Source organism: Camellia sinensis, chromosome 3 (assembly GCF_055761805.1).
Source record: "Camellia sinensis isolate YWXY chromosome 3, ASM5576180v1, whole genome shotgun sequence".
Taxonomy (NCBI): Eukaryota; Viridiplantae; Streptophyta; class Magnoliopsida; order Ericales; family Theaceae; genus Camellia; species Camellia sinensis.
Genome location: NC_138963.1, coordinates 1293849 through 1317977, shown reverse-complemented (window position 1 = coordinate 1317977; position 24129 = coordinate 1293849). Strand labels below are relative to the sequence as shown.

At 39.9% G+C, this 24129-nt stretch overlaps 1 protein-coding gene and 2 long non-coding RNA genes across 8 annotated transcripts; 2 read left to right on the top strand and 1 right to left on the bottom strand.

The window, feature by feature from the left end:
• The first annotated feature begins 426 nt into the window (after window positions 1-426).
• On the top strand, window positions 427-24090 carry LOC114279101 (mediator of RNA polymerase II transcription subunit 33A). Of its 6 annotated transcripts, none has more exons than XM_028221291.2 (12): window positions 427-799; window positions 2353-2463; window positions 4146-4499; window positions 10153-10451; window positions 10566-10657; window positions 10742-11123; window positions 11294-11504; window positions 11589-11703; window positions 12366-12527; window positions 18746-19421; window positions 20793-20999; window positions 22417-24090. In XM_028221291.2, the coding sequence occupies exons 3-12, from the start codon at window positions 4222-4224 to the stop codon at window positions 23508-23510; spliced, it is 3516 nt and encodes a 1171-aa protein (XP_028077092.2). In that variant the 5' UTR covers window positions 427-799; window positions 2353-2463; window positions 4146-4221; the 3' UTR covers window positions 23511-24090. The 6 variants fall into 6 exon arrangements, with proteins under 6 accessions (XP_028077092.2, XP_028077090.2, XP_028077094.2 ...); XM_028221289.2 differs by having other exon boundaries at window positions 465-1169; XM_028221293.2 differs by having other exon boundaries at window positions 499-814.
• On the bottom strand, window positions 13349-14861 carry LOC145822294 (uncharacterized). The gene is made up of 2 exons (XR_014363391.1): window positions 14560-14861; window positions 13349-13797 (listed from the first exon to the last, which is right to left on the bottom strand). It is a non-coding gene; the product is annotated as an uncharacterized LOC145822294 (long non-coding RNA).
• Window positions 18076-18417, top strand: LOC145822293 (uncharacterized). The gene is made up of 2 exons (XR_014363390.1): window positions 18076-18212; window positions 18255-18417. It is a non-coding gene; the product is annotated as an uncharacterized LOC145822293 (long non-coding RNA).
• Window positions 24091-24129: the final 39 nt, after the last annotated feature.

Genomic DNA, 24129 nt, shown 5'->3' with positions numbered 1-24129 from the left:
ACTTGCAATGGTGGACGGAAAATGGTAAAAATTAACCCTACATTACAAATAAAATAGGAATGAGAAGATTCTAATCTGTGTAAACTAACCTAAAATGTGAAGATTTCAATGCTCTTCAATGCCAATACTTCAATGACACAGATGGATGGATGAAGCTTTTGGGAGGAACGGTAGAGAGTGTGAGAGATGGGTGTGTGTGAGAGGGGTTCTCAGATGGGTGTGTGAGAGGGGTGACAGACGGGTGTGTGTGTAAGAGGGGGTGTGTGTGTGTGTATGATTTACATTTGGGAATATATGTGGAATGATAAGTGTGTGTAGTGAGTCAAATATATTAAAATTTATTTTTTTAGTATGTGTATTGAGAAAAATTTGTATAGAGAGAAAAGAGTGTGCGCATATAGAAGCTCCCTAAAATTAGCTGATCCTGCGCGCGCAACAGGCACACCTACCCGCCCAGCCCACGCTTTATTTATCTGACCCACCCACTCTCCCCTCCACATATATCTATTTTTCTATTTTCTTATAATAAAAAAAACCAATGAATGCAGTTGTTGTTTTTGTTTTGCTTCCAAATTAACATAGAGTATATATATATATATATATATATATAATTTTTTTTTTGATTTTGATTTTTATCGTCTTCACTTAAAATTATGATGATACAGCAAGCAGCAGTAGCAGCAGGAGGAGGAGATATAAAAGCAGCGCAGTAGCAATAACAGCTCGAGGAAGAGAAAGAGAGAGAGAGGGAGAGGTAGCTGGCTCGTGCGAAGAGGAATGGGAAGTAGTAGAGGCGGCGGTGAGTGGGAGATGGGTATGGTTAATGGTAATGGTAATCCTAATAATAATAATAATAATCATAAGAAAAATAAGATGAATGAATTTGAGGAGAGGGTGATGGAGACGGTGAAAGGATGCGAGGAGAGGAAGGAACCTCCGCTGCTTTGGGCAATGGAAGTCGCCAAATGCGTGGGCTCTGCCGGTCTAGGGCTCCCCAGTGCAGAGTTGGGTCACTTACTCGTCTCTCAACTCTGTCTCTCCAACAACAACAACAACAACAACAACCTCAACCTTAACCACCTCAACCCCTCCCTCTGGAAGTTCCTCGACCAAGCCCTCTCCTCTGCCCTCCTCTCCCCTCTTCAAATCCTCGCCCTCCTCACTTCCAGGTCTCTCTCTCTCCCTCTCTCTCTCCCTCTCTCTACAATTGCTTTATAACTTATTCTCCTCACTTCCAGGTCTCTCTCTCTCTCTCTCTACAATTGCTTTATATCTTATTCTCCTCTACAGATTCTTTCCCTTTGATTATTCAGCTTCATTCTCTTTCTTTTGATTCATTAAGATTCTTTTCAATTGGGTGAATGTCCTGTAAAAAAATCATGGACATTCCTCCCATCACTTTCCAAGGTTTGACCTCTTTATTTTTAGCTACAATGTATGCTTTATATATTAAAATCTTCCCTTAACCTTCACTAGTAGACTTTTTCAAAATTGGATTGGCTTTTCTTTCATTATGAGCTGTGTTTGATTCAAATTTATTTATTTATTTATTTATTTTTTAAATTTATTTATTGGTTGGGATGTCTTCTTTATGTTGGAACTTAGAAAAGTCAGGAAGATTATATCTAGTCCATTTTCTGTTTTCCAAATGAGATCTACTTGACGCTTTATTACATCTTGGTTGCTAGGGGAAGAGTCCGCTTGGATCCTTTTTATTTTATATGCTCACTTAATAGCAAGCCCAATTGAGCCTTTTTACCCTAGAGTCCTCATAATATCTAGCAAAACTTGCAACTTTTTAATGGCTCATGGGACCCTAGGTATATTTTGCGGACGTGCCTTGGTTTCATTTTGAGGACAAAACTTTAAAAAATAAAATAAAAGGAATGGTGCATCAAAAAATTAGCAAATGTCATGAAAATCATTAATTGCCACAGGTAACCATTCATGAGAAGAACATGGACACATAAGCAAGTTTTCTTATCATGTCAATGGTCAAGTGTACATTTTTTATGGCTTGTCACCTCAAATTTACCACCTACAGATTTAATTGACCAAGAGACACAATGTAGGGTTGTACATGTGAACTCATGCCAATGAAAAACAATAGAGTTGGATTATTCCATAATTAATTATCAAGTAATATAGTATGTCACAAGAGCAAGACTGTTCCACAAATTTATTGACTTTGTTATTTACTTATTAAATATTAATAAGATGAATGGTCAACTATGAGAGGTTAATTGGGGAGTGCACTCTCTTTATAGAAAGGAGGTTTTGCAACACTGGATACTCTTAATTTGCTGATTCTGTAAGTTTCTTACCTCTCTTTGCCTTACATCTATATTACAGGGTTATTCCTCATCGATGGTCTCAACCAGAGGCATATAGACTCTATCTTGAACTTTTGAGCAGATATGCATTTTCATTTGATGGGCTCGGGACAGATGGTTGTAGAGAGAAGTGAGTAACTTTATGCCATTTTCGACATGAACTTTTATTTTTGTCTTCCCATAATTTTTTGTTTGATGTTGGCTTTTCTTTTAAACATCAGAATGCAACTTCTGAATGCTAATAAGCCCTTTGCTCTGCATGCTACTGCATGGACCCCTTTCTCTTTCTCTATCCCTGAATGCTAATAAGCCCTTTTCTCTACATGCTAATGCTTTATTTTCTCCATCCATGTATTTCTGGTTTTTTTATTTTTATTTTTACATATTGGAATGCTTTGTATTTTATTGAAGCGCTAACTCCACAAGTGCTTTGAGGAACTCACCATATAAACAATGGAGCCAAAGCAGTAACAGCCATTGATTGGCCATGTTGAGTAGATTAAGATTTAAGACCATCCTAAATCATTTTGTTGATATGATTTTAGTGACTGCATCCTTTGCATTTGTATTGATGTAAGGTGTCTACTTTTAGATAGCTTGATATACATTGTTCGGCCCATTTCCTAATAGCTTAGGCTTTTGGGAGAATTGGTGACTTAACATGGTATCAGAGCTTGGATTGAGAGAGGTCTTGGGTTCAAGTCTTTCCGTTGGCATTTCGTATTCTTTCCCCGTTTGGTTTCTTCAGCTTTGTTTGGTTGTTTGCTTATACTTCTGTTTGGTTCTCTGTTTGTCTCTCCATGTGAAAAATGGGTCACATGTGAGGGACGGTTCCTAAGAGCTAGCTTTTGGGGTTGAGTTTTACCCAAGACCGTGTGCTATGGTATTAGAGCCAGAGTACTCAGGGATGGGTAGGGTGCGTGTCCTTGGCCTGCACACCACAGGTGTTGTCGAGTGAGCATACTGGGCATCAGGGAAGGTGTGAAGCGGAGTCCCACATCACCCGAGTACTAAGTATATAAGCGTGAGGGCACCCTCACCTATTGAGCTAACTTTTGGGGTTAAGTTCTATTCAAAGCCGTGTAACACCTAATACTGAATAAGGCGGTGTATCTGATTTGGATGGAGAGAGAGAGAGAGAGAGAATTGGTGGTTGGGGAGGGACTTTGCAACTTATGAAGACACACAAGACAGAGAGTTGAAGTGAGGTAGACAAGGAGGTGGGCTCAATTTGAACCCATTGTCCTCATGTAGTGACATGAAGAGAGATGTACACAAGAAGGTAGGCGGAATTTGCACCCTTTTACAAGATAAAATGAGAGGCCTTGAAAAATGTTGAAGAAGTGTGTAGGCTTCCACACACGGCACCTTTCAGCTTGCTAAGTAATCGAAACCCCACCCCCAATGAAAAAAAAAAAAAAAAAATCAAAAACAAAAAACACTTCAAGTTGATATCAGCATTTGGTAATAACCTCTTCTAATTAGCTTTTATGAAGACCTACCTATCCTCCAAAAATAATCTTTGCAATGGTCATAGCCTGTTAATTATTAGCTTTGAAGTTATGTGAAACGGACTCTGTTTCTTTGTGTGCGTGTGAAACACACAAGCAAGTCATAGAAAAGTATTTACATTTCATTTTGACTGAACTGAAAGGGGGTTCATTCCAAGTCTGATTTCTCTTGATCTGGGCTGTCCAAGCTTCTTTTTTTTTTTTTTTTTCATTTGTGCGAATTCCAGCTGAAATATTTTGGCAATGGAGGCATGGTTTATAGAATCATGTTCAGTGATGCACATCCTTTGCTATTTTGCAGGATAATAAAATCTGTTGATGTTGCCCTTCAGCTTTCCCAAACTTACAGAGTTCAGGTTCTGGAGCTTGGACATGCTATGGTGTTGTGCTTCTTCAGCATTATCGTTGGCTTAATTGATAGCACATCATATGACTGGGGATTGCAAATGACATCTGTTGATAAAGCAAATGGAGAGATTAGAAGTGAAGATAACCAGAACATGGATGTGGACTCTAAAGAAAGTCAAATATATAAAAGAAATGACCATCGTGAACGCATAAGGAGATCAAATTCTTTTGTGGCCTTTGAGTTGTTGGGAAAACTAACAGAGAACAAAAAGGCTACGGTTCTACTCCGCCTTGTTTACTTAAATATGTATGTGCTTCACTTCTGCTTATAGTTGACCTTGAATTACTTTGCTATGAACCTCTGCTTTTTAGTTTTTTAGAACTGGATCGTACACAGCTTTCACACTCAACTGGACTTAAATACTTCAACTACTTGGAAAAGCTCAATTTTTCTTTTCTTTTCTGTTAGAATTTCCCATCTTTACCTTCACCTACTCCACTACACACTCCACTTCACCTACCTCCACTTCACCACACACTCCACTTCACCTAACCCACTATCACCTCCACTACACCTACTACCACATTTTCTTCTATATATAGATTGTATAGGAATTGTAATTCATCAATCTTGTAATACATCAAAGCATCAATATAAATCAATCAATAATACATACAATTTATTCTCTCTCTATTTCTCTTTATACATTAAATTTTACATTTTCTTTCCTTTTTCTTTTGGCTAACTTCATTACTTTTCATGTTGCTTACAGTTGATAAATGTTGCTTCTTGTCATCTTCCGTTATCAGACTATATTTGATGTTCTTAAAAAATGTTTAAGGTATATGGAGGACATAGTTTGGCAGTATTCTTCGGGTTCGGGGTTCTTGCGACATTTTATGTTATGTCATGTTTTGCATTATTATAGCCCTTGTCTGTATACTATTATTCAAAATCTAGTGTATCCTGTTGCATTTGTTTTTGTGGTAATTTGATTTATTGGATATTTGAGTCCTTTGCTTTTTGATTTTGGCTAAAATAGTCAATGCCTCAATGGAAATGGGGATCCCTATCTGGTGTTTCTGGGAGATTATGCTTGTTTTTAATTATATAAAACAATTGTTTTATTAATTATTGGCTTCTCTTCATTATAAGGGCATTCCTTAAGAATTATAGTTTTGTAAATTTGTATAGCCCAAATACAATTTCTCTTTGTTTCATTATGATCTTCATTATGTATTGAGTCCTTAATATACAAATTTTTCTGGGTTCAGAATAAAAATTTCCTTACACAATCTCCAGTTTTATAAATTTAAGAGCCACATATTAAGAAATTTTAATTTGAATTTTTATGGCAATTACTGATACGAGAGCTCTCTGGATGTGATATCTCTACTGCATCACGATAAGCCTTGTCATAAAACATTTGCTCACACTCCTTCAATGCTTTTACTTTAAGTGATCAAATAAAATGGGTAGATGCTGTAGGTTGGATGAGAATTGAGGGATACTTTGTTACTGATTTATGATTGGATTGGGTTCTGGTCCTCTTATCCTTCACTCACTAATTCTAACAGACCTGCTCTCACATTTTTTTTTTTTTGGATAAATAAACAAACTTTATTAAAAAAGCATCAAGACGATGCAAAGATTACAAGGAAAGTAGCAACCCAGAATGGACTGCAAAAGCACACTATCTAAGCAAATCCCCCACAAAATGTACAAAAGTCAACACATCAGACCTGCTCTCACATTTTGTAAGAAATAATGTATAGAGAAAGAGAGAGAATAAATTGTATGTATTATTATTGATTGATATATTGATATCTATTACAATGATTCATGATTCCTATATATAGAAGAGGGTGAGTGTGTAGTAGGTAAGGAGTAGGTGAAGTGGAGGTGGTAGTGGTGTAGTGGGTTAGGTTTAGTGGAGTAGGTGAGGTGGTAGTGGTGTAGTGGGTTAGGTTTAGTGGAGTAGGTGAGGTGGTAGTGGTGTAGTGGGTTAGGTTTAGTGGAGTAGGTTTAAGTGGGTGAAGGTTTAGTGGAGTAGGTGAGGTGGTAGTGGTGTAGTGGGTTAGGTTTAGTGGAGTAGGTTTAAGTGGGTGAAGTAGGTGGAGAGTAGGTGGATTTTAACAGCCCCCCGCAAACTCAAGGGGGATAGGAACTAACCAACTTGAGTTTGGAGAGAGTAACAAAACAAGAAAATACATAAAAATAAAAGAGGATAAGAGACACTGTATGGTCGTGTCAGACCATTGGTGAAGACACTGGATGGTGGTGTCATAACGTTGTAAATGACACTGTATGGGGGTGTCATAACCATGTAGAGGACACTGTATGGTGGTGTCATAACGGTGTAGAGGACACTGGATGGCGGTGTCAGACCGATGTAGAAGACAGTTTATGGGGTCATGTCGGACCGTTGTAGAAGACAGTTTACGGGGTCATGTCGGACCGTTGTAAATGACACTGTTGTGACAGTTGTTGTGACAGTTTACGGAGTCTTGTTGGACCCTTGTAGAAACTAACCGGAATCAATGTCGGGACAGTTTACAGAGTCTTGTCGGACCCTTGTAGAAACTAACCGGAATCTATGTCGGGACAGTTTACATAGTCTTGTCGGACCCTTGTAGAAACTAACCGGAATCTATGTCGGGACAGTTTACAGAGTCTTGTCGGACCCATAAAGGAGCTAACCGGAATCAATGTCGGGACAGTTTACAGAGTCTTGTCGGACCCTTGTAGAAACTAACCGGAATCTATGTCGGGACAGTTTACAGTGTCTTGTCGGACCCCTAAAAAGTCGCACCCTCAAAAGGTGTGCCCAATCTTTCAAAAGGCGTGCCATCAAAAGGCGTGCCCAATCCATAAAAAGGCGTGCCATCAAAAGGCGTGCCCAATCCATAAAAAGACGTGCCATCAAAAAGCGCGCCAGACACGCGGCGATGCACGTGATCGACAGTGCGCGTGTCGGCCTCTTCGTCATGTGCTATATAAATGAAGGCGGAGGCTGAGAGAACATGTGGAAATCAAACCAGTCTGAAACCTCTGAAAAACTCTTCGTGGGCTGAGAGAGATACACTGGTAACACTCTGTAAAAACCACTCTGTAACCAACCCATCTCTGAAACACTCAGCAACCATAACATGGCCTCTTCTTCCCGTCCAGCTACCCAGAACATGGCCTCCTCTTCCCGTGGTCTGCTTACGCTCTTTCCAGAACTGAACGAGTCCACAAGAGAAATAACTGGTGCGGTGGCCAGTGAACCCCAACCAAACACTTCTGGGTTTGCTCCTTTGAACTTTTCGATGCGGTCGGTGGAGCAAAAAATGGCGGTGCAAACTGATATTGAGGCCAATCAGTATACTCTGAAGTCATGTGTGGAAACCATGACGGCGGTCACAAACTTGTCGCACCGGCTGCAGAGCAGGACAAATGAAGTGCAACAGTTAAACTCCCAGCTGGCTCTGCTCCAACGCATGTATAAGGATGCGCGAGCAGAGATAAGCGTGCTAAAGGCGGAAAACAAGGAGCTGAAGCGGAAGGCCAGTTTTATGTTCCGATTTGGAGGGCCGCCATATGCTGCAGTGGAGGAGCAGGGAGTAGTGATCATGCCCAGTGGAGTGGGAAACACGGAGGCAACACCGGCAAGGGCCGCCCAAGACGGTGGCAAGAAGAAAAGACCGGCGGAATAGGCGAGAAGAAAAATCCCACTGTTCCGATTTGTGTTGGTTGTGTTTTGTTTTGTTTTGTGTTTTTTTTATTTTTATTTTATTTATTTATTTTTTTTTTTATGGTGTAAAATGCTGATCGGGGTTGATCCCCGGCATGAAGAAATGACAAGTTTGTAAGATTTTTTTTTTTTTTTTTTTGTTTTGGGAGTGTTTTGTTGAAAAAATAAAAATAAAATGAAAGAAAACAAGGGAGAAAGAAAATAGATAAAAAATATTTATAGATGGATTATATGAAAAACATCAGTGCGATTGTTTCAAAATAAAGTGGGGTATTTAAAAAAGAGGAAAAGTGACTTGGAAAAAATAAATAAAAATAAGTGATTTTTGAAATCAAATGGAGGAGAGAGAGGGACAAACCCATGTGATAAAGTGGAGAGAGAGTCGGTGAGTGGGGTGCAAAAGGTGAAGGAGAAATGATGGATTGAAAATGGTTTGGGTCAAAAGTGGACACTGTTAGTGGGGAACATGAGTGCATTGATTATTTGATATAATAATAATAATAATAATAAAAATAAAAAGTTAGAACAGTTGGAGAGAATGAGTGGAGTATGGTAAGGGTTTCATCCAAAGCCAAAATTCCTGCAGCGAATCACTTCGCAAATCCTAGCATGAGCTTTTTCTCTTTCCAGGCTTATTCATGAATTTCCTGGTGATTTCAAGAGCCTCTGGTGGCATTGTGGCAGAGAACACCCCAACCTGGATTTTGGGTGGCAGCAACTGGAAAATATCATAGATCTGATTTTTAAAAACCTCGTGACAGCATTTCATCAGCTTCATCCAAGACAAACATTTTGATGTAAACAGGGCGAAGTGATTGTCTCCGCAACATGTCAAACACACGACCAGGAGTACCAACAACAACATGAACCCCACTGGAGAGAATGCGCTGATCTTCGCGCACACTAGTCCCTCCAACACAAGCATGAACCTTCACACTTTGCTGGGCAAGTTCAAGAGTGGGTGGAAGAACCAAAGCTTGGCACTCAACCAAGCTATAATCTAGCTGCTGCAGAATTCCAGAGCAGAATGTTGCAGTGTTTCCAGTTCCAGACTGTCTCGTCATATGAGGTGAAGAATTCTTCTCCATCAGCCTCACACATGACTACAGTTGCACAAATCTTTGTTGATTTTATCAGCGGAATAGGTTGAGGTCCGGCGGGCGGCTAAGGTGAGGTTGCCGCCCGCCGGGGAAGCGAAAATACTAGGTTTTAAACCAGCTCTGATACCATGTAAGAAATAATGTATAGAGAAAGAGAGAGAATAAATTGTATGTATTATTATTGATTGATATATTGATATCTATTACAATGATTCATGATTCCTATATATAGAAGAGGGTGAGTGTGTAGTAGGTAAGGAGTAGGTGAAGTGGAGGTGGTAGTGGTGTAGTGGGTTAGGTTTAGTGGAGTAAGTGAGGTGGTAGTGGTGTAGTGGGTTAGGTTTAGTGGAGTAGGTGAGGTGGTAGTGGTGTAGTGGGTTAGGTTTAGTGGAGTAGGTTTAAGTGGGTGAAGGTTTAGTGGAGTAGGTGAGGTGGTAGTGGTGTAGTGGGTTAGGTTTAGTGGAGTAGGTTTAAGTGGGTGAAGTAGGTGGAGAGTAGGTGGATTTTAACACATTTGATATGTTTCTGTTGAGTTTTCTGAATTAAAATCATTTGCCATGAATTCTAACATCATGTGTTTGACATGGATGCACCAACTTCCAAGTACGGGTAAGCTTTGACTCTAATGGTCAATTATGTGTCTTCTTAATTAAGAGATGCTAAAAGGTGAGAAAGGCATGTAAATTTATACCTATAGTTTCTGTTTTCATTTGGATTGTTGAAACTTGATGATTAAAAATGAATCATAGACTCATGTGCAGAAAAGAATTTAGTATGTATCTATGATTTGTATACAAGCATACTGAATATATGCTTGAATGAATGTTTTTCAAATTGGAATTATTTTTTTTGGGGAGTAAAAGTTTGGAGCATTGACTTTTTAATGTGTATGGGAGATGCTTGATCAAGGCCTCAAGTTTTATCAGTTTCTATAATAAGGTCAAGTTCTCTTAGCCATATTGTGGCATGGGTGTGCATGGTTTGGTATATTATTTGTTGGCTATTGGAATGTCATTGGCTTAATTCTTAATTATTTATTTATTTCATTTTATATAGTAACTGGCTTACAACTATTGTCTTATTTTAATTTTTTTACTTTCTGATTGGGGGTTGGGGGGAATAGGCCTGAAAAATTCAGTGGCCTCCTGCAGAGGATGCAGTTTCTTGAAGCTCATAAGGTAGCATCCCCAAATTTAAAGTCTGCAAATCAGCTTTTGGTAAAGTTAACTGCAAATATCCGGAGGGCAATGGGTTACGAATACCAGTTAAACAAGCGACAGCTCATTGGGGTGCTTATTGATATCAGATTATGTAATTCTGAATCTGGTAGGTTTGCTTGTTGGGTTCCTTTTGATATTTATATGGAGAATGCTATGGATGGGAAGCAATTTCCAGTCACATCTGCTATTGATATACTTACAGGTGAATCCTGTAAAAACTTTTTCCTGGAACTTCTTCCACCTTAAGCTTTCATAATTTTGACTGTAGATGTTTAATACTTTTAGTAATTCTCTAATAATGATGACCTAAGTGCAGAAACAATCAATACACTTAAAGTATTTAACAGGGCAAGCTGGCAAGAAACATTCCTGGCACTCTGGCTTTCAGCCCTTCGGCTCGTGCAACGAGTTAAGATAAATCCACACAAGCATTTCTTCTCATGGAACCAATAACTATCCGATATTTACTTTTTCCTCCATTTTTTTTTACAGGAACGTGAACCCCTGGAAGGCCCAGTTCCACATCTTGAGGCCCGCCTTTGTGCCCTTTTGTCTATCACCCCCTTGGCAATTGCTCGTGTTCTGGAGTATGATGCTTCATTGTGTTCTTCTGTTCCAGGAGGTGTAGCATCTAGATGTATGGAGAATGGTTATGGACGTGGAATGGATGGCAATGATCATGCTTTAAGAAGACAGGGACTAATTTCCTCCCTTCAGGTCCTTGGACACTATACTTCCCTCTTATGCTCTCCTGCATCTGTTGTTAATGCAGCTAATAATGCAGCTTCTAAAGCAGCATGCTTCATCTTTAATTCTAAGAATGTGAAGGATGGAATAAGTGGAGGTGGTCATAGTGATACTTCTGTAAAGGCAGGTAATCATTATGACTTGTGGAGTTTGATCCTTATTCTCACAACTTGTTGCGCTTGGAAACAATACTACATGCAAATATTATATTTAACCATCTCTCTAGTTTACACTTGACCTCTTTTTGTGCTAATGTTTTCTGTGTTTTGTTTGATTTTCATTATCCATTGTTTGCAGGAGGTGACATGAGGCACCTTATAGTGGAAGCTTGTCTTGCAAGAAAGTTAATAGACACTTCAGTATACTTTTGGCCTGGTTATGTGCCTGCATCAGTGACCTCGTTCTCAGATCCATCACCTCTTCAGAAATCTCCTTGGTCAATGTTTATGGAAGGAGCTCCATTTACCGGTCCCCTAATAAATGCGCTCATGATGACTCCTGCTTCAAGGTAGTTAGAAAGCAGTTTTTAGTTTCATTCTTTTATTGGAAAATCTGTTGTTTAAATTGAATGTACACTTCTCTCCTCTTAAAGTTTACCAGAGGTTGAGAAATTGTATTATATTGCATTGAATGGATTGGAGGAGGAGAAATCAGCTGCTGCGAAGATTCTATGTGGTGCATCCCTCAGTCGTGGATGGAATATTCAGGTAGCTTATTTAACTACTGAATATATTTACCTTTGAGTCTTGGACTTTTCTTAAACCCTCTTATGTCCACTTTTGCCCCGAAGCTGCATTATGGCATCCCTTTTTATGTGACAGATAATATTCAATCAGTTTCTTTGAGTTTGATTGATTGCTTACAACAAGAAGGGCAGGGTTCTTGAGATGGAATGTGCTTGCACTTTGCAGAAGTTCTTGAGATAAAATGCTACTTCTGTATACCTCACAAATACCATAACAATGAATTAAAAGTCATCTTGATTGTCCTATGAAAAATAGTATAAAGGCCTACAAGCCTCTAGCGTGAGAGCACAAAAGCAAGTACTGGTTTATTATTTTGAGAACCACACTCCACATACTGTAACTAAAATGTGTTTATATTTTTGGAAAAAAGATGTTCGTAAAATGGTTCAAATTGAATATCCTTATACTTAATCTATAAGCAATTGGCTTCACCTCTTCTTTATAGCGTCTTACCTTGTGTGGTGTGAGAATGGCTGAGCTGTGGCGAAATCGTGTTTCTTGTTGGTCTTAATCTCTGCTGTTATATACTGCAATATCTTGAATATGTTTGAAAATTTAGGATTCAAAGTTTTCAACTAACCTGTAAACTTAAAACTTGTTTCCTCAAAATTGTTCTTTTGCAGGAACACGTGGTGCACTTTGTGGTCAAGCTTCTTTCTCCTCCTGTACCTCCCAATTTTACTGCGTCAAGGAGTCATCTGGTTGATTATATGTCCATGCTAAGTGCAATCCTTTTTGGGGCTTCCTCTATTGATACTGTTCATATTCTTTCTTTGCATGGTGTGGTAAGTTGAGTATATATCTGGAGTAATTACACTTCATTTTTTAGTTTGTATGATGTGCATTTCCTTTCCACTCTTGCTGATAGTCCTAGTTTTTTTTTTTTTTTTCTTTTTTCGGCACTAAATGCTTTATGCATTATGCAATTTTAACTTGTTCATTACAATTGGCCACTGTTGGCTTTTTAAATCATGGTGATGAGTTATGTGGGCAAACTAGGCAGATGAAACATCAAAAGGCTAATATTAATAGTGTTTTGATGAGTAAAATATATTAATAGAGCATCAAAAGGGGATGCGACCCACATACAAAAACTGGTTAAAGCCATTATAACCTTCAATGCTCAAACAAAAGAAGGCAAAAGAAGGCCTAATTCAATATTAACACTAATAATAAAAAATGCATAATTTTCTTTATTTTTTTGGGAGGTCAAAGTTGTCTAAAATGAGGTTAAGTGTGATCTTGAGGGTCTGAAGTCATTATGGGTCTCAAGCTGGGCACAATTCCTAGGACTTGGAGACTAACATGGACATTTCTTGAGCTTCAATGAGAAAGGATCGTTTGGCTTGGTCTTCCTATAAGTCTGATCAGGCTTTTGAAATGTCAATCAGCTGTTCTGAGACTATAGATCTTGTCTAATAGCAGAGCTGTGTTGAGTATTCTCTTACACAAAGTCCTAATGTTAGTAAGATTTCTGTTAAGGCCCAATTGACAGAGGCTTAACAACAAATTTACCAAACAATCAAAGGAAATCAGGCAATTATGTTGAGGTTCAATGCCTTGAAGGATTCGAGGACTTCTTTGTGACAATGACAGTGAACAAAAGTAAACAACGGAGAATTCTATTAAAACTTCCAAAGTTTTTTGAAGAGTAAAACTTCCAAAGTTTTACAAACATATGCTGAGAATTACAAGGCTAAAACTACTCCTAAGGAAAATCTACCCCTAGCTATACTATGCTATGCTATGCTGGTGTTGAGATGTTGTTCTGTATCCTTGTGCTCTTGCCCTCGATTCCCTTTTATAGTGCTCCAGATCCTTGCTTAATGTCTTCCTCTTTTCTAGCCACCTCCTACTTTCTTCAAGTTTTTTTGTAGATCATGTCCTTTTCCTCTAAACTTGCATGCCACTTCCTTCTTAACCGGCCATAACTGCTTCTGTCAAACCACTCCTTTTGCATTTCCATGCCAACGCCATCTTCCACACTTTGACCAAGTTTCCTCACCACAACTTCTCCCTCTTGCTGCCATGTGTCATTTGTAGCTTGCTGTTACCCTGTCAACAGACATTTTACAAAAATGGGTGCAAACACCTAATCAAATAGAAAAGTTCTGTAAAAGATTGTGCAAGTTCTCTTTCATGTCAAAGCAGATTATTTTTTATTTTTTTCTTTGGGGGGGGGGGGGGTGGTAATCATGTCAAAGTAGTTGGACAAGAAAGAAAAAAATATTTTTTTATTTCCAAAGTAGTTATGGCTTTGGAAGGACAAAAAAAGAAAAAGAAAAAAAGTAGAGGTCTTCAGAGTGATAGCAGGGATACCAGATGTTGGAAATATCAAATTTATGTTTCATTTCACATAAATGTTATTTGTACTGATTAGATTCTAGATTAAAATTACAGAAATTTCTTGTTCAATGACTTTCCAACCATATTAATCTTATGATTAGAGCTAGGGGTGTGCACGGGTCGGTTTGGTTCGGGTTTGCTATTGGCCCGTCAACCGAACCAAATCTCTCGGGTTGGAAAACTTCACATCCGTTCTTGACCACCTACTCCTTCAAAATCGACTGAAATAAATCTTTGGTTTGGCGGTTGATGTCGGTCGGTTGCAGTGAAGAACACATCAGTAGGAGTGGATGATGATTTCACAAAAAAAATAATAAAAAAATCCACACAGACAGATCTAATATAGGTCAAAATAGTTACAAATCTAAGAGATCTTATCAAAATATTTATAGATTAGAAAGAAATCAACCCCAATAGTTACAGATCTTAAAAAAAAAAAATACCAAAATAGTTACAAATCTGATGCTCTACCTTCTACTTGTGTTCGTTGATGATGAAGAGTGTCCGACAGTGATGAGTTCGACAAAAATATCGGTGACACCATGACGTTAGTTAATGGAGATAATCAAGAGAGGAGAGATTGATGAGGGGAGACAACCATTGTAAGAGACTAGTGATGGAAAGAGAAGTCTGTAAAGTGGGAAAAAAACCAATGAAAGAGATGAGGAAAAAAACCAGAAGAGAGAGAGAAAGAGAGAGAGAGGAAAAATCTCAAAAGCATTGAATGAATATTGGGAGATGAGGAAGAGAGATAGATGAAAAGTCTCAAATGCATTGAATGAATGAGAGAGTGACTGTGTGTCGGTAGATGAAGGATAAGGATCACTAACTATGCTAACAAGGTCATGCCGCGTGGAAAGGTAGACAGATGATTTATTTATATAAAATTCGGTCGGGTTGGGTTCCTCGATTTTGCAGACATTGTACCCATTACCCAAACTGAAATGTAAACGGGTTGAGATTTCAAAACCGCAGCAGACCCAAATCACCTTCGAAACCGTCCGTATGACTCGCGGTTTGGTCGGTTTGATCGGGTTAATCAGATTTTTGCACACCCCTAATTAGAGCTGTTACACTGGTGAAGTTATAAGGCTAAAGGGCATTGTTCTGAAGCATAATATTTTACTCTAGGTGAAAGCAGGTTTTTTGACTTTATGGGCATATGATATATGAATTTTGACATTGGGTTTAACTGGTTGACTCAGCCGTTTTTTGATATTTTGGTATAAGTGAGACCATTTAACATTTGATTCTTTTTCCTCTTTGTATGTGTTAAAAAATGTTAAAAAATACTGTATTATTGATTGATATTTGTTTGTTGTATATTGTCTATTACAAAATGGTTCCTTATATAGATGTAGGTGTAGTGGATGGTGTGTAGTGGATGGTGATAGTGGTGTAGTGGGTTAGGTTTAGTGGAGTAGGTGAGGTGGTAGTGGTGTAGTGGGTTAGGTTTAGTGGAGTAGGTGAGGTGGTAGTGGTGTGTAGTTGATGGTAAATTCTAACAGCCCCCCGCAAACTCAAGGAGGATAGAAACTAACCAACTTGAGTTTGAAGAGAGGAACAAAACAAGAAAATACATAAAAAAAAAGGATAGGAGACACTGTATGGTCGTGTCAGACCGATTTAGAAGACAGTTTATGGGGTCATGTCGGACCGTTGTAGAAGACAGTTTATGGGGTCATGTCAGACCGTTGTAGAAGACAGTTTATGGGGTCATGTCGGACCGTTGTAACAGACAATTTTGTGACAGTTGTTGTGACAGTTTACGGAGTCTTGCTGGACCCTTGTAGAAACTAACCGGAATCAATGTCGGGACAGTTTACAGAGTCTTGTCGGACCCTTGTAGAAACTAACCGGAATCTATGTCGGGACAGTTTACAGAGTCTTGTCGGACCCTTGTAGAAACTAACCGGAATCTATGTCGGGACAGTTTACAGAGTCTTGTCGGACCCATAAAGGAGCTAACCGGAATCAATGTCGGGACAGTTTACAGAGTCTTGTCGGACCCATAAAGGAGCTAACCGGAATCAATGTCGGGACAGTTTACAGAGTCTTGTCGGACCCTTGTAAAAAGTCGCACCCTCAAAAGGTGTGCCCAATTTTTCAAAAAGCGTGCCATCAAAAGGCGTGCCCAATTCATCAAAAGACGAGCCAGACATGATGGCGAGGCACGTGGGCGCCTTGGCTTGCGTGCCCGTTTGTCGGCTGGTGGCAAGAGGCTCGCGATGCGCGTGGCTGCCTCGGCTATATAACCAAGGTTGAGGCAGAGGCTGTGCAAACCAGTTGGAAACCTCTGAATTTTGGCAGTCTGAAACACTCTGTAAACCCTGCTCTGAAACACTTAGCAACCCAAAAAACATGGCCTCTTCTTTCCGTCCAGCTACCCAGAACCTGCTCACGCTCTTTCCAGAACTGAACGAGCCCACAAGAGAAATAACTGGTGCGGTGGCCTGTGAACCTCAACCAAACACCTCTGGTTTTGCTCCATTGAACTTTCCGATGCGGTCGGTGGAGCAAAAAATGGCGGTGCAAACTGATATTGAGGCCAATCAGTATACGCTGAAGTCATGTGTGGAAACCATGACGGCGGTCACAAATTTGTCGAACCGGCTGCAGAGTAGGACAAATGAGGTGCAGCATTTAAACTCCCAGCTGGCTCTGCTCCAACGCATGTATAAGGATGCGCGAGCAGAGATAAGCGTGCTAAGGGCAGAAAACAAGGAGCTGAAACGGAAGGCCACCGTGATGTTCCGATTTGGAGGGCCACCATATGCTGCAGTGGAGGAGCAGGGAGTAGTGATTGGGCCCAGTGGAATGGGAAACACGGAGGCAACACCGTCAAGGGCTGGCCAAGACGGAGGCAAGAAGAAGAGACCTGCAGCAGAGTAGAGAAGAAAAATCCCACTGTGGGTGTGGGTGTTTTGTTTTGGTTTGTGTTTTTTTTTTTTTTTTTTTTTTTTTTTTTTTTTTTGTTGTTGTTGTTGTAAAATGGTGATCGGGGGGAGCCCAACATGAATAAAAGGAGTGTGGTGTGCAGTTCTTCGTCTTCTGTTTTTTTTTTTTTTTTTTTTTTTTTTTTTAAACAAAGCTTCACCTAAAATGTGACTTTACCAACAATGTGTAGTGATGGGCCCCATTTCCAAACAAGCCACTAGACAACCTCATTACTGGTAATAAAAAATTGTCAAACTTGGCTGCCCCACCATAAGGCAAGATCACCAAACCAAACCATGTGCTTGTTTTGAAACCAAAACCGTGGGCCAAAATTCACCATCCACGTGAGTCCACTGCCCAAGTAGGAAAAGCAGATGTGAGAGAAGCAAAAGGCCTGTGAAAAGTAGATGTGAGAGAACTTGTGAGTTGATTTCTTTCCAGAACTGCCCAACTCTTTTGCGAGAAAATAGTTTCTTTGAGAACCCAAACTCTTCGTCGTCAACATCGTTGGCCTCCATGGTTTTGATTTCAACAGGTTCAAGGAAAGGAAAAGTAGGGCAAGAGCAGCTGCAACATTAATCTTTATTTTACCTAGCCGGAATCTTGGTCAAAGCCGACGGAGGGAGCCGACGCTGGAACTGTTGCCGCTGGCGATCGCCGCTGCCGGAGGAGGGAGAGAGAGAGAGTTGGTCGACTGGATCGCTTCTGCTAGATACGAATGTCACCTCCGCTGGTTGCTAAGATCTCCTGTCCGATCTCAGATCTTGATCTCATCTCCTTTCCGCCGACGATCTTGCCGGCTTTGACCACCCAGACGATGACGCCGGCAGGCTGTTTCGGCCAAAGAAAGCATCCTCGCCTGATGCAGCAAATCACGATCTTGTGGTTGTAAATAGCAACATCGAATGTGCTTCATATTCAAAATCTGCAAATGGTATGGATACTGAAGAGGAAAGAAACCTCACAAAGACCAAGAAACTGTAGCACGGAGTCCTCTAAGTCCTTTAAGCAAGCAACTGTAGCAGTTCAGGGTGAACTATGAACAAGATGTGGAACTGGAATCTGGAGATTGATAATACATCTGAAGTTCTGAGGTCGATGATAAAATAGGATGTGCTATTAGCTTTTCGGTGTAAACCCTCCTATGGAGCAACACACTAGAAGATCTTGTAGCTGGTAGTAAAGAGGTAAAGATAGTGATTTAGTGAATGACATAGGCAGTTGTGGAGGTTTGAATTGGTTGAGCTCCGGCGGGCGGTCAAGGCAAGGTTGCCGCCCGCCGGAAGGCGATGAACGCCAAGATCTTTAACCTTGCTCTGATACCATGTTAAAAAATGTTAAAAAATACTGTATTATTGATTGATATTTGTTTGTTGTATATTGTCTATTACAAAATGGTTCCTTATATAGATGTAGGTGTAGTGGATGGTGTGTAGTGGATGGTGATAGTGGTGTAGTGGGTTAGGTTTAGTGGAGTAGGTGAGGTGGTAGTGGTGTAGTGGGTTAGGTTTAGTGGAGTAGGTGAGGTGGTAGTGGTGTGTAGTTGATGGTAAATTCTAACAGTATGGCTATGATGTTGGAACAAACTGCATTCTACAACATCCAGTTTCCCTTCTCATTCTTAGCTTTCTTGCGATCTTAGCTTTCCTGTGATGAATTCAAAATTTTAATTGCAATTTACTATTGGAGTCCTATAGATTCAAAGTTATTGTTCCTACAGGTGCCTGAAGTTGCAGTTTCTCTAATGCCACTTTGTGAGACTTTTGGGTCACTTGTACCAACATCAAGTCCCAAGTCAAGCACTGGCGATGAATCTTCAATTTACATGGTCTTTTCTTCTGCATTTCTCTTTCTTCTTCGCCTGTGGAAATTCTACCGACCTCCCCTTGAGCAGTGTATTACGGGACGAGGAGGGGCCATTGGGGGTGAGCTTACACTGGAGTATCTTTTGTTATTGCGCAATAGCCGCATTCAATCACATAATTCTGTTTCCCAGGAGGAAAGGGACAGCAGTTCAAACATGCATGGATCCACAATGGATAAACCCATATATATTGATTCTTATCCAAAATTACGGGCTTGGTACTGTCAAAACAAATCCTGTATAGCTTCCACACTTTCTGGTCTCTGTAGTGGGAATCCAGTCCATCAAGTTGCTAATAAGATCTTGAATATGATTTTCTGGAAGATGACTAAAAGTGGGACCATGTCCAGTGACTCTTCCATGCTATCGAGCAGCAGCAGTGTTAGTGGTTCCTCAGCTAGTACAGCAGAAGATGCTTATCAGAGACCTGTACTCCCTGCGTGGGAGATATTGGAAGCCATCCCGTTTGTTCTTGAGGCAATTTTAACAGCTTGTGCTCATGGAAGGCTTTCATCACGGGATCTGACAACAGGTTCAATGACGGCTGCTATTTATAGCTTATTTGTTTTCCATGTTGTTTTTTGGGCAAACTTCATTTTACCCTTTGTGGTTTGGCTCATGTGCAGATTGTCCCCCTATCATTTGAAAATAACCACATAACTCTCACGTAGTTTATGGACTAAATGCATAGTTACAATTTTTGTCAAAACTAACCAAAAGTGTAATTCACACACATTTGTTGAGAGTTGGTATGAATGATATTTTTTTTTTTTCAGACCAAAACACCCTAATAAGTCTCTAAAATTACAAACCTGCCATTCCTCTACCTCTCATCTTCCCTTTCAGTTCCACCGGTGCCACCTGCTCCACCCTTCCAATTTCAGACAAAAAATACAAAATATCCCAGCAAAGCTCTTCCCTCCCTCCACCTAAAATTCAGAAACATTCAAAACTTTCCCAAAGAAAAATACAGCAAATTCAATCTTGAAAGAGCCTCTTTCAACAATTACCCAGTTGATCCTCAAAAGTTATTTTGCTTGCCTTTAATCCTCTCTCTCAATTTTATTGTTTTTCTTTTTATTTTAAACAAGATTTGTAGCTGTAGTTACCATATATGTGACGGTGAATGAATTCTATGTTTATGTCTAAATTCTTTGATGGTTACCTTCCAATTTTCTCAAAAATCAACGGTTTGAACTCTCTTTCTCTCTCTTGATTTTACTTTTTCTATATCTATTGGTGTAGTTATTGTATAATTATTGGAGAAGAAAAAGAAAAAAAGAGGAAGAGAGAGGGAGGGAGGGGTGGAGCAGTAAGCGGTTGCCGGAGGGAAAGAGGAAGGGTGGGGCCTGCCGGAAATGGAGGTTTCCGGAGATGAGATGAGGTGAAGTGGTGGACTGCCTGAGGGGAAGAGGAGGGATTGGGGTTTCGCCAGAAATGGAGGCTGCCTGTGCTTCTCTACACTCTCAGATTGGGAGATGTCAAAAAAAAAAAAAACAGTTGTTTTGGAAAGGTGTGAATTGTTGAATATATATATATATATATATATATGCATATGACTTACATTCAGAAACATAAAAAGATGAGGGTATAATTGTCAATTTACACGTTCCATTAATGGAAGCTAGTGTGCAATTTAGTGCACAAAACACACAGGGATTATGTGATTATTTTCAAAATGACAAGGGGGCATTCTGCACATGGGCCAAACCACGAGGGGGTTAAATGAAGTTTGCCCTTGTTTTTTATTTTTATTTCTTTTTCTTGTGTCTACCTAATAATCAACCGTATAACAGATGGTATTACAGAAATTTTGAAGATGAAATTTATATAGAAGTTTTTGTATGTTTTATATATTTTCATCAACTAGCATGCCTCTGATGTGCCCATAAATGCCTTGCAGGCCTGAGGGACCTTATCGACTTTCTGCCTGCTTCTCTTGGAGCTATAATTAGTTACTTTTCTGCAGAAGTTACTCGTGGTATATGGAAACCGGTGTCAATGAATGGAACGGACTGGCCTAGTCCGGCAGCAAACCTCATAACTATTGAGTCTGAAATTAAGGAAATTCTTGCTGGTGCTGGTGTTAATTTTCCGAGCTGTTCGTCTGGTAGGTTAAATGAGTGTTTTGTATTCAGTATATTTGTCTTTCAAAGTCTTAAACTGTATGATTAAAAATAACGCAAAATATTCCACAGTTTATTGGTCAATTCCTCATTGCAATGCTCTGACTCTTGTTATCTGCACCCACATCCACTAATTAATGCCAGATTTAGGCATTCTATCTGCCTTAGTGTGTTTAATTTGTTCTTGTAGGAAAACCCTTCCATACGAAAGAATAGTAATATCCTAGTGGGACGCATTTTTGAATGTGTACCCTAGAATGCAGAGTCTTTTGTTTCAATAGGTAGATAGTGACTTGAAGAAGTGGTTTTACTTAGTTTCTCTGTAGAAGTTACAAAATCAAGAATTACAAAGAAACTTTCTTAGGCTGTGTTTAAATCATGGATTTAAGTAGGGATTTGGAAAAAGAAAGAAAAGTAAGGAAATGAAAAAAAAATAGTTCATATTTTATTCACATTTCCCTCACCGTTTCCTTTCCGTTTCCAAATCCCTACCCAAATCATGATCCAAACATAGCTTTAGAGAATAGGGGGAAGGGGAGAATGATTAAAACTTTGAGATATCAACATAAAAGGGATGTTTTAGCGACATGCACATTCTAATGATGCTAACCTTCATTGTTGGTGTAATTGATCTAGTGAAAACCACTTTTGCAATTAGAATTAATTGAAAAGTCCAGTCCACACTTCTCCTTAAAACTCAGGTGTTAAAGAGAAGGAAACTAGAACCTTATAACTAACACTAATGGAGCAACTCCAAGCGATGTGGGACATATTCCAACAGAATTCTCTCTTCACATTTTAGATATGCAGACTCATACTGTACATTTGTACCACATATTAGACTCTGAGGCGTATTGTGTTCTTGTCCACATGTTGCATAACATAATGATCCATGTTCCTGGTAAAGTTCAGCAAGCAAAAGTATTGTAATCATCCAAAAACACAACTATTGTGACGGACCCTTAATAACAGACAACACTACTTTGTCCTTGTGTTTTTTGCTTGGATGACACCATTCAAGATGACACTTTTGTCCTTCACTGGTACTGCCTCTGGCTTTTAACAAAAAATTTCAGTTGGCATTCTATATTTCTTTCTATTGTCACCCATATTTCTTTATTTGGTTTAAATTCTCAATTCATTTCTTAGTCTGTATTGATGGATTTATCATTCCATTAAGAGAAACAGTATAACTCAACGATGGCTATTATGACACCCTTCCAAGTCCTCTGCTGTTCTATTAAGTCTTTATAAAGCTTGCAAACAATTTGTGCCACTGATGTCTGTTCTTTGGTATGAGAGAGAGAGAGAGAGAGAGAGAGAGAGATGCTTTCACTTAGTAGTTAAATCTGAAATAAACGTTGTACTGAGATTACTAAGGCCTTTGATTCGATTCTGCAGGGGTTTCACCAGCAATGCTTCCACTACCAATGGCAGCTCTTGTCAGCTTAACAATTACTTTTAAACTTGATAAGAGTTTAGAGTATATCCATGCTGTTGCTGGACCTGCCTTGGAGAACTGTGCCTCAGGGTGCCCTTGGCCTAGCATGCCAATAATTAGCTCTCTTTGGTCCCAGAAAGTCCGCCGCTGGCATGACTTCATTGTTGTATCTTGTTCTCGCTCTGTATTCAGGCAAAACCAGGAAGCTGTAGCTCAACTTTTGAGGAGTTGCTTCACCTCATTTCTTGGATCACTCCATCTATCAGCCTCTCCATTGACTAATCCAAATGGAGTGAATGGTCTCTTGGGCAGTTTTATCTCAGCTCCAGGCCTTTGCACTCGCGTAGCACCTGGATTTCTTTTCCTCCGATCTTGTCGTACAATACACCATGTCCAACATGTGAATCATGTTATAGTGGAGCTTGTTGCCAATTCTGCCCAGGAATTAGCTGCGAGATGGGCGAGCACGGATTCCAACCCCTTGAAGTCTAGCCGAGCATCTCTAGCTGTTGCCATTGACAGGGCAAAGGAGGTGGCCACACTCGGTGCAAGCCTCTTGTGTGTTGCAGGTGGGCTTCAGCTGGTGCAGGAATTACATCAGGAGACTATCCCGATGTGGTTACTCTCTGCAAGGGACACGAAACATGGTGATGGGGCGAATGCTGTCTCCCGGATACTGGAGGGATATTCCATGGCATACTTGTTGGTTATGTCAGGGGCTTGCATATGGGGTGTTGGCGACAAACCTCCGTCATGGGCATTCTCCAAGAGGTTGCGTGTGGTTGGGGTCCACATGGACTTCGTTGCAGGGGTGTTGGATGGGAACATATCGCTGGGATGTGATCTGACCACGTGGAAAGCTTACGTCTCTTGTTTAGTTGGTTTGGTAGTGAGTTTTGCTCCAGTGTGGATTCGGGAAGTGAAGCACGAGACGCTGAGGAAATTGGCCACTGGATTGAGAGGATGGCATGAGTGTGAACTGGCTCTTTCCCTCCTTGAAAGAGGTGGGGTTGCAACCATGGGATCTGTTGCTGAACTGGTAAATGTAATCTAATTAAGTTGCCATTTGGTAACATTATAGTTAATGTTTATCTTTGATAAAAGCGAAAACAAAAAAACATGTTTGGTACATGCCTTTTAAAAACTTATTTTGAATAGGAGATGGTGGCCGAAACTGGTTGGAGATGGTTGCTTGAGGTGGTTGTTAGTCACTAGATGTGGTTTTTGTTGGTGAGAGGTGGTTGGCGGTGGTGTCGATGGTAGTTGTTGGCCTCAGGAAGTGATGGCTGGAAGTGGTTGTCGGTAGTCGGAGAGAGATGGTTTCTAGCAAGAGGTGATGGTCAAAGGTGGTTGTTGGTTCGCAGATGAAGTTATTGGTGATGGTGGCTAGAGATGGGGGAGGTCTGATGTGTTGGCAAAGGGTGGTGGCTTGAAGAGGTCATCGGTGACGGCTGGAGGTGGGAGTGGCTGGATGTGTGTACCAATGGTGCTAATGAGCTATGTGGTGGCAGGAGGCATGGGAGAAGAGGAGAAAATGAAAACTATTTTTCTAAACAAGTGAAATTGTTTTGTAGTTACAAGAATTTAATAATTTTTGTAAAATAGAAACCAAAAAGAAGTTTATCTTTTGCATACTTCAATTTTGTTTATTTATTTATTTATTTTTTATAAAT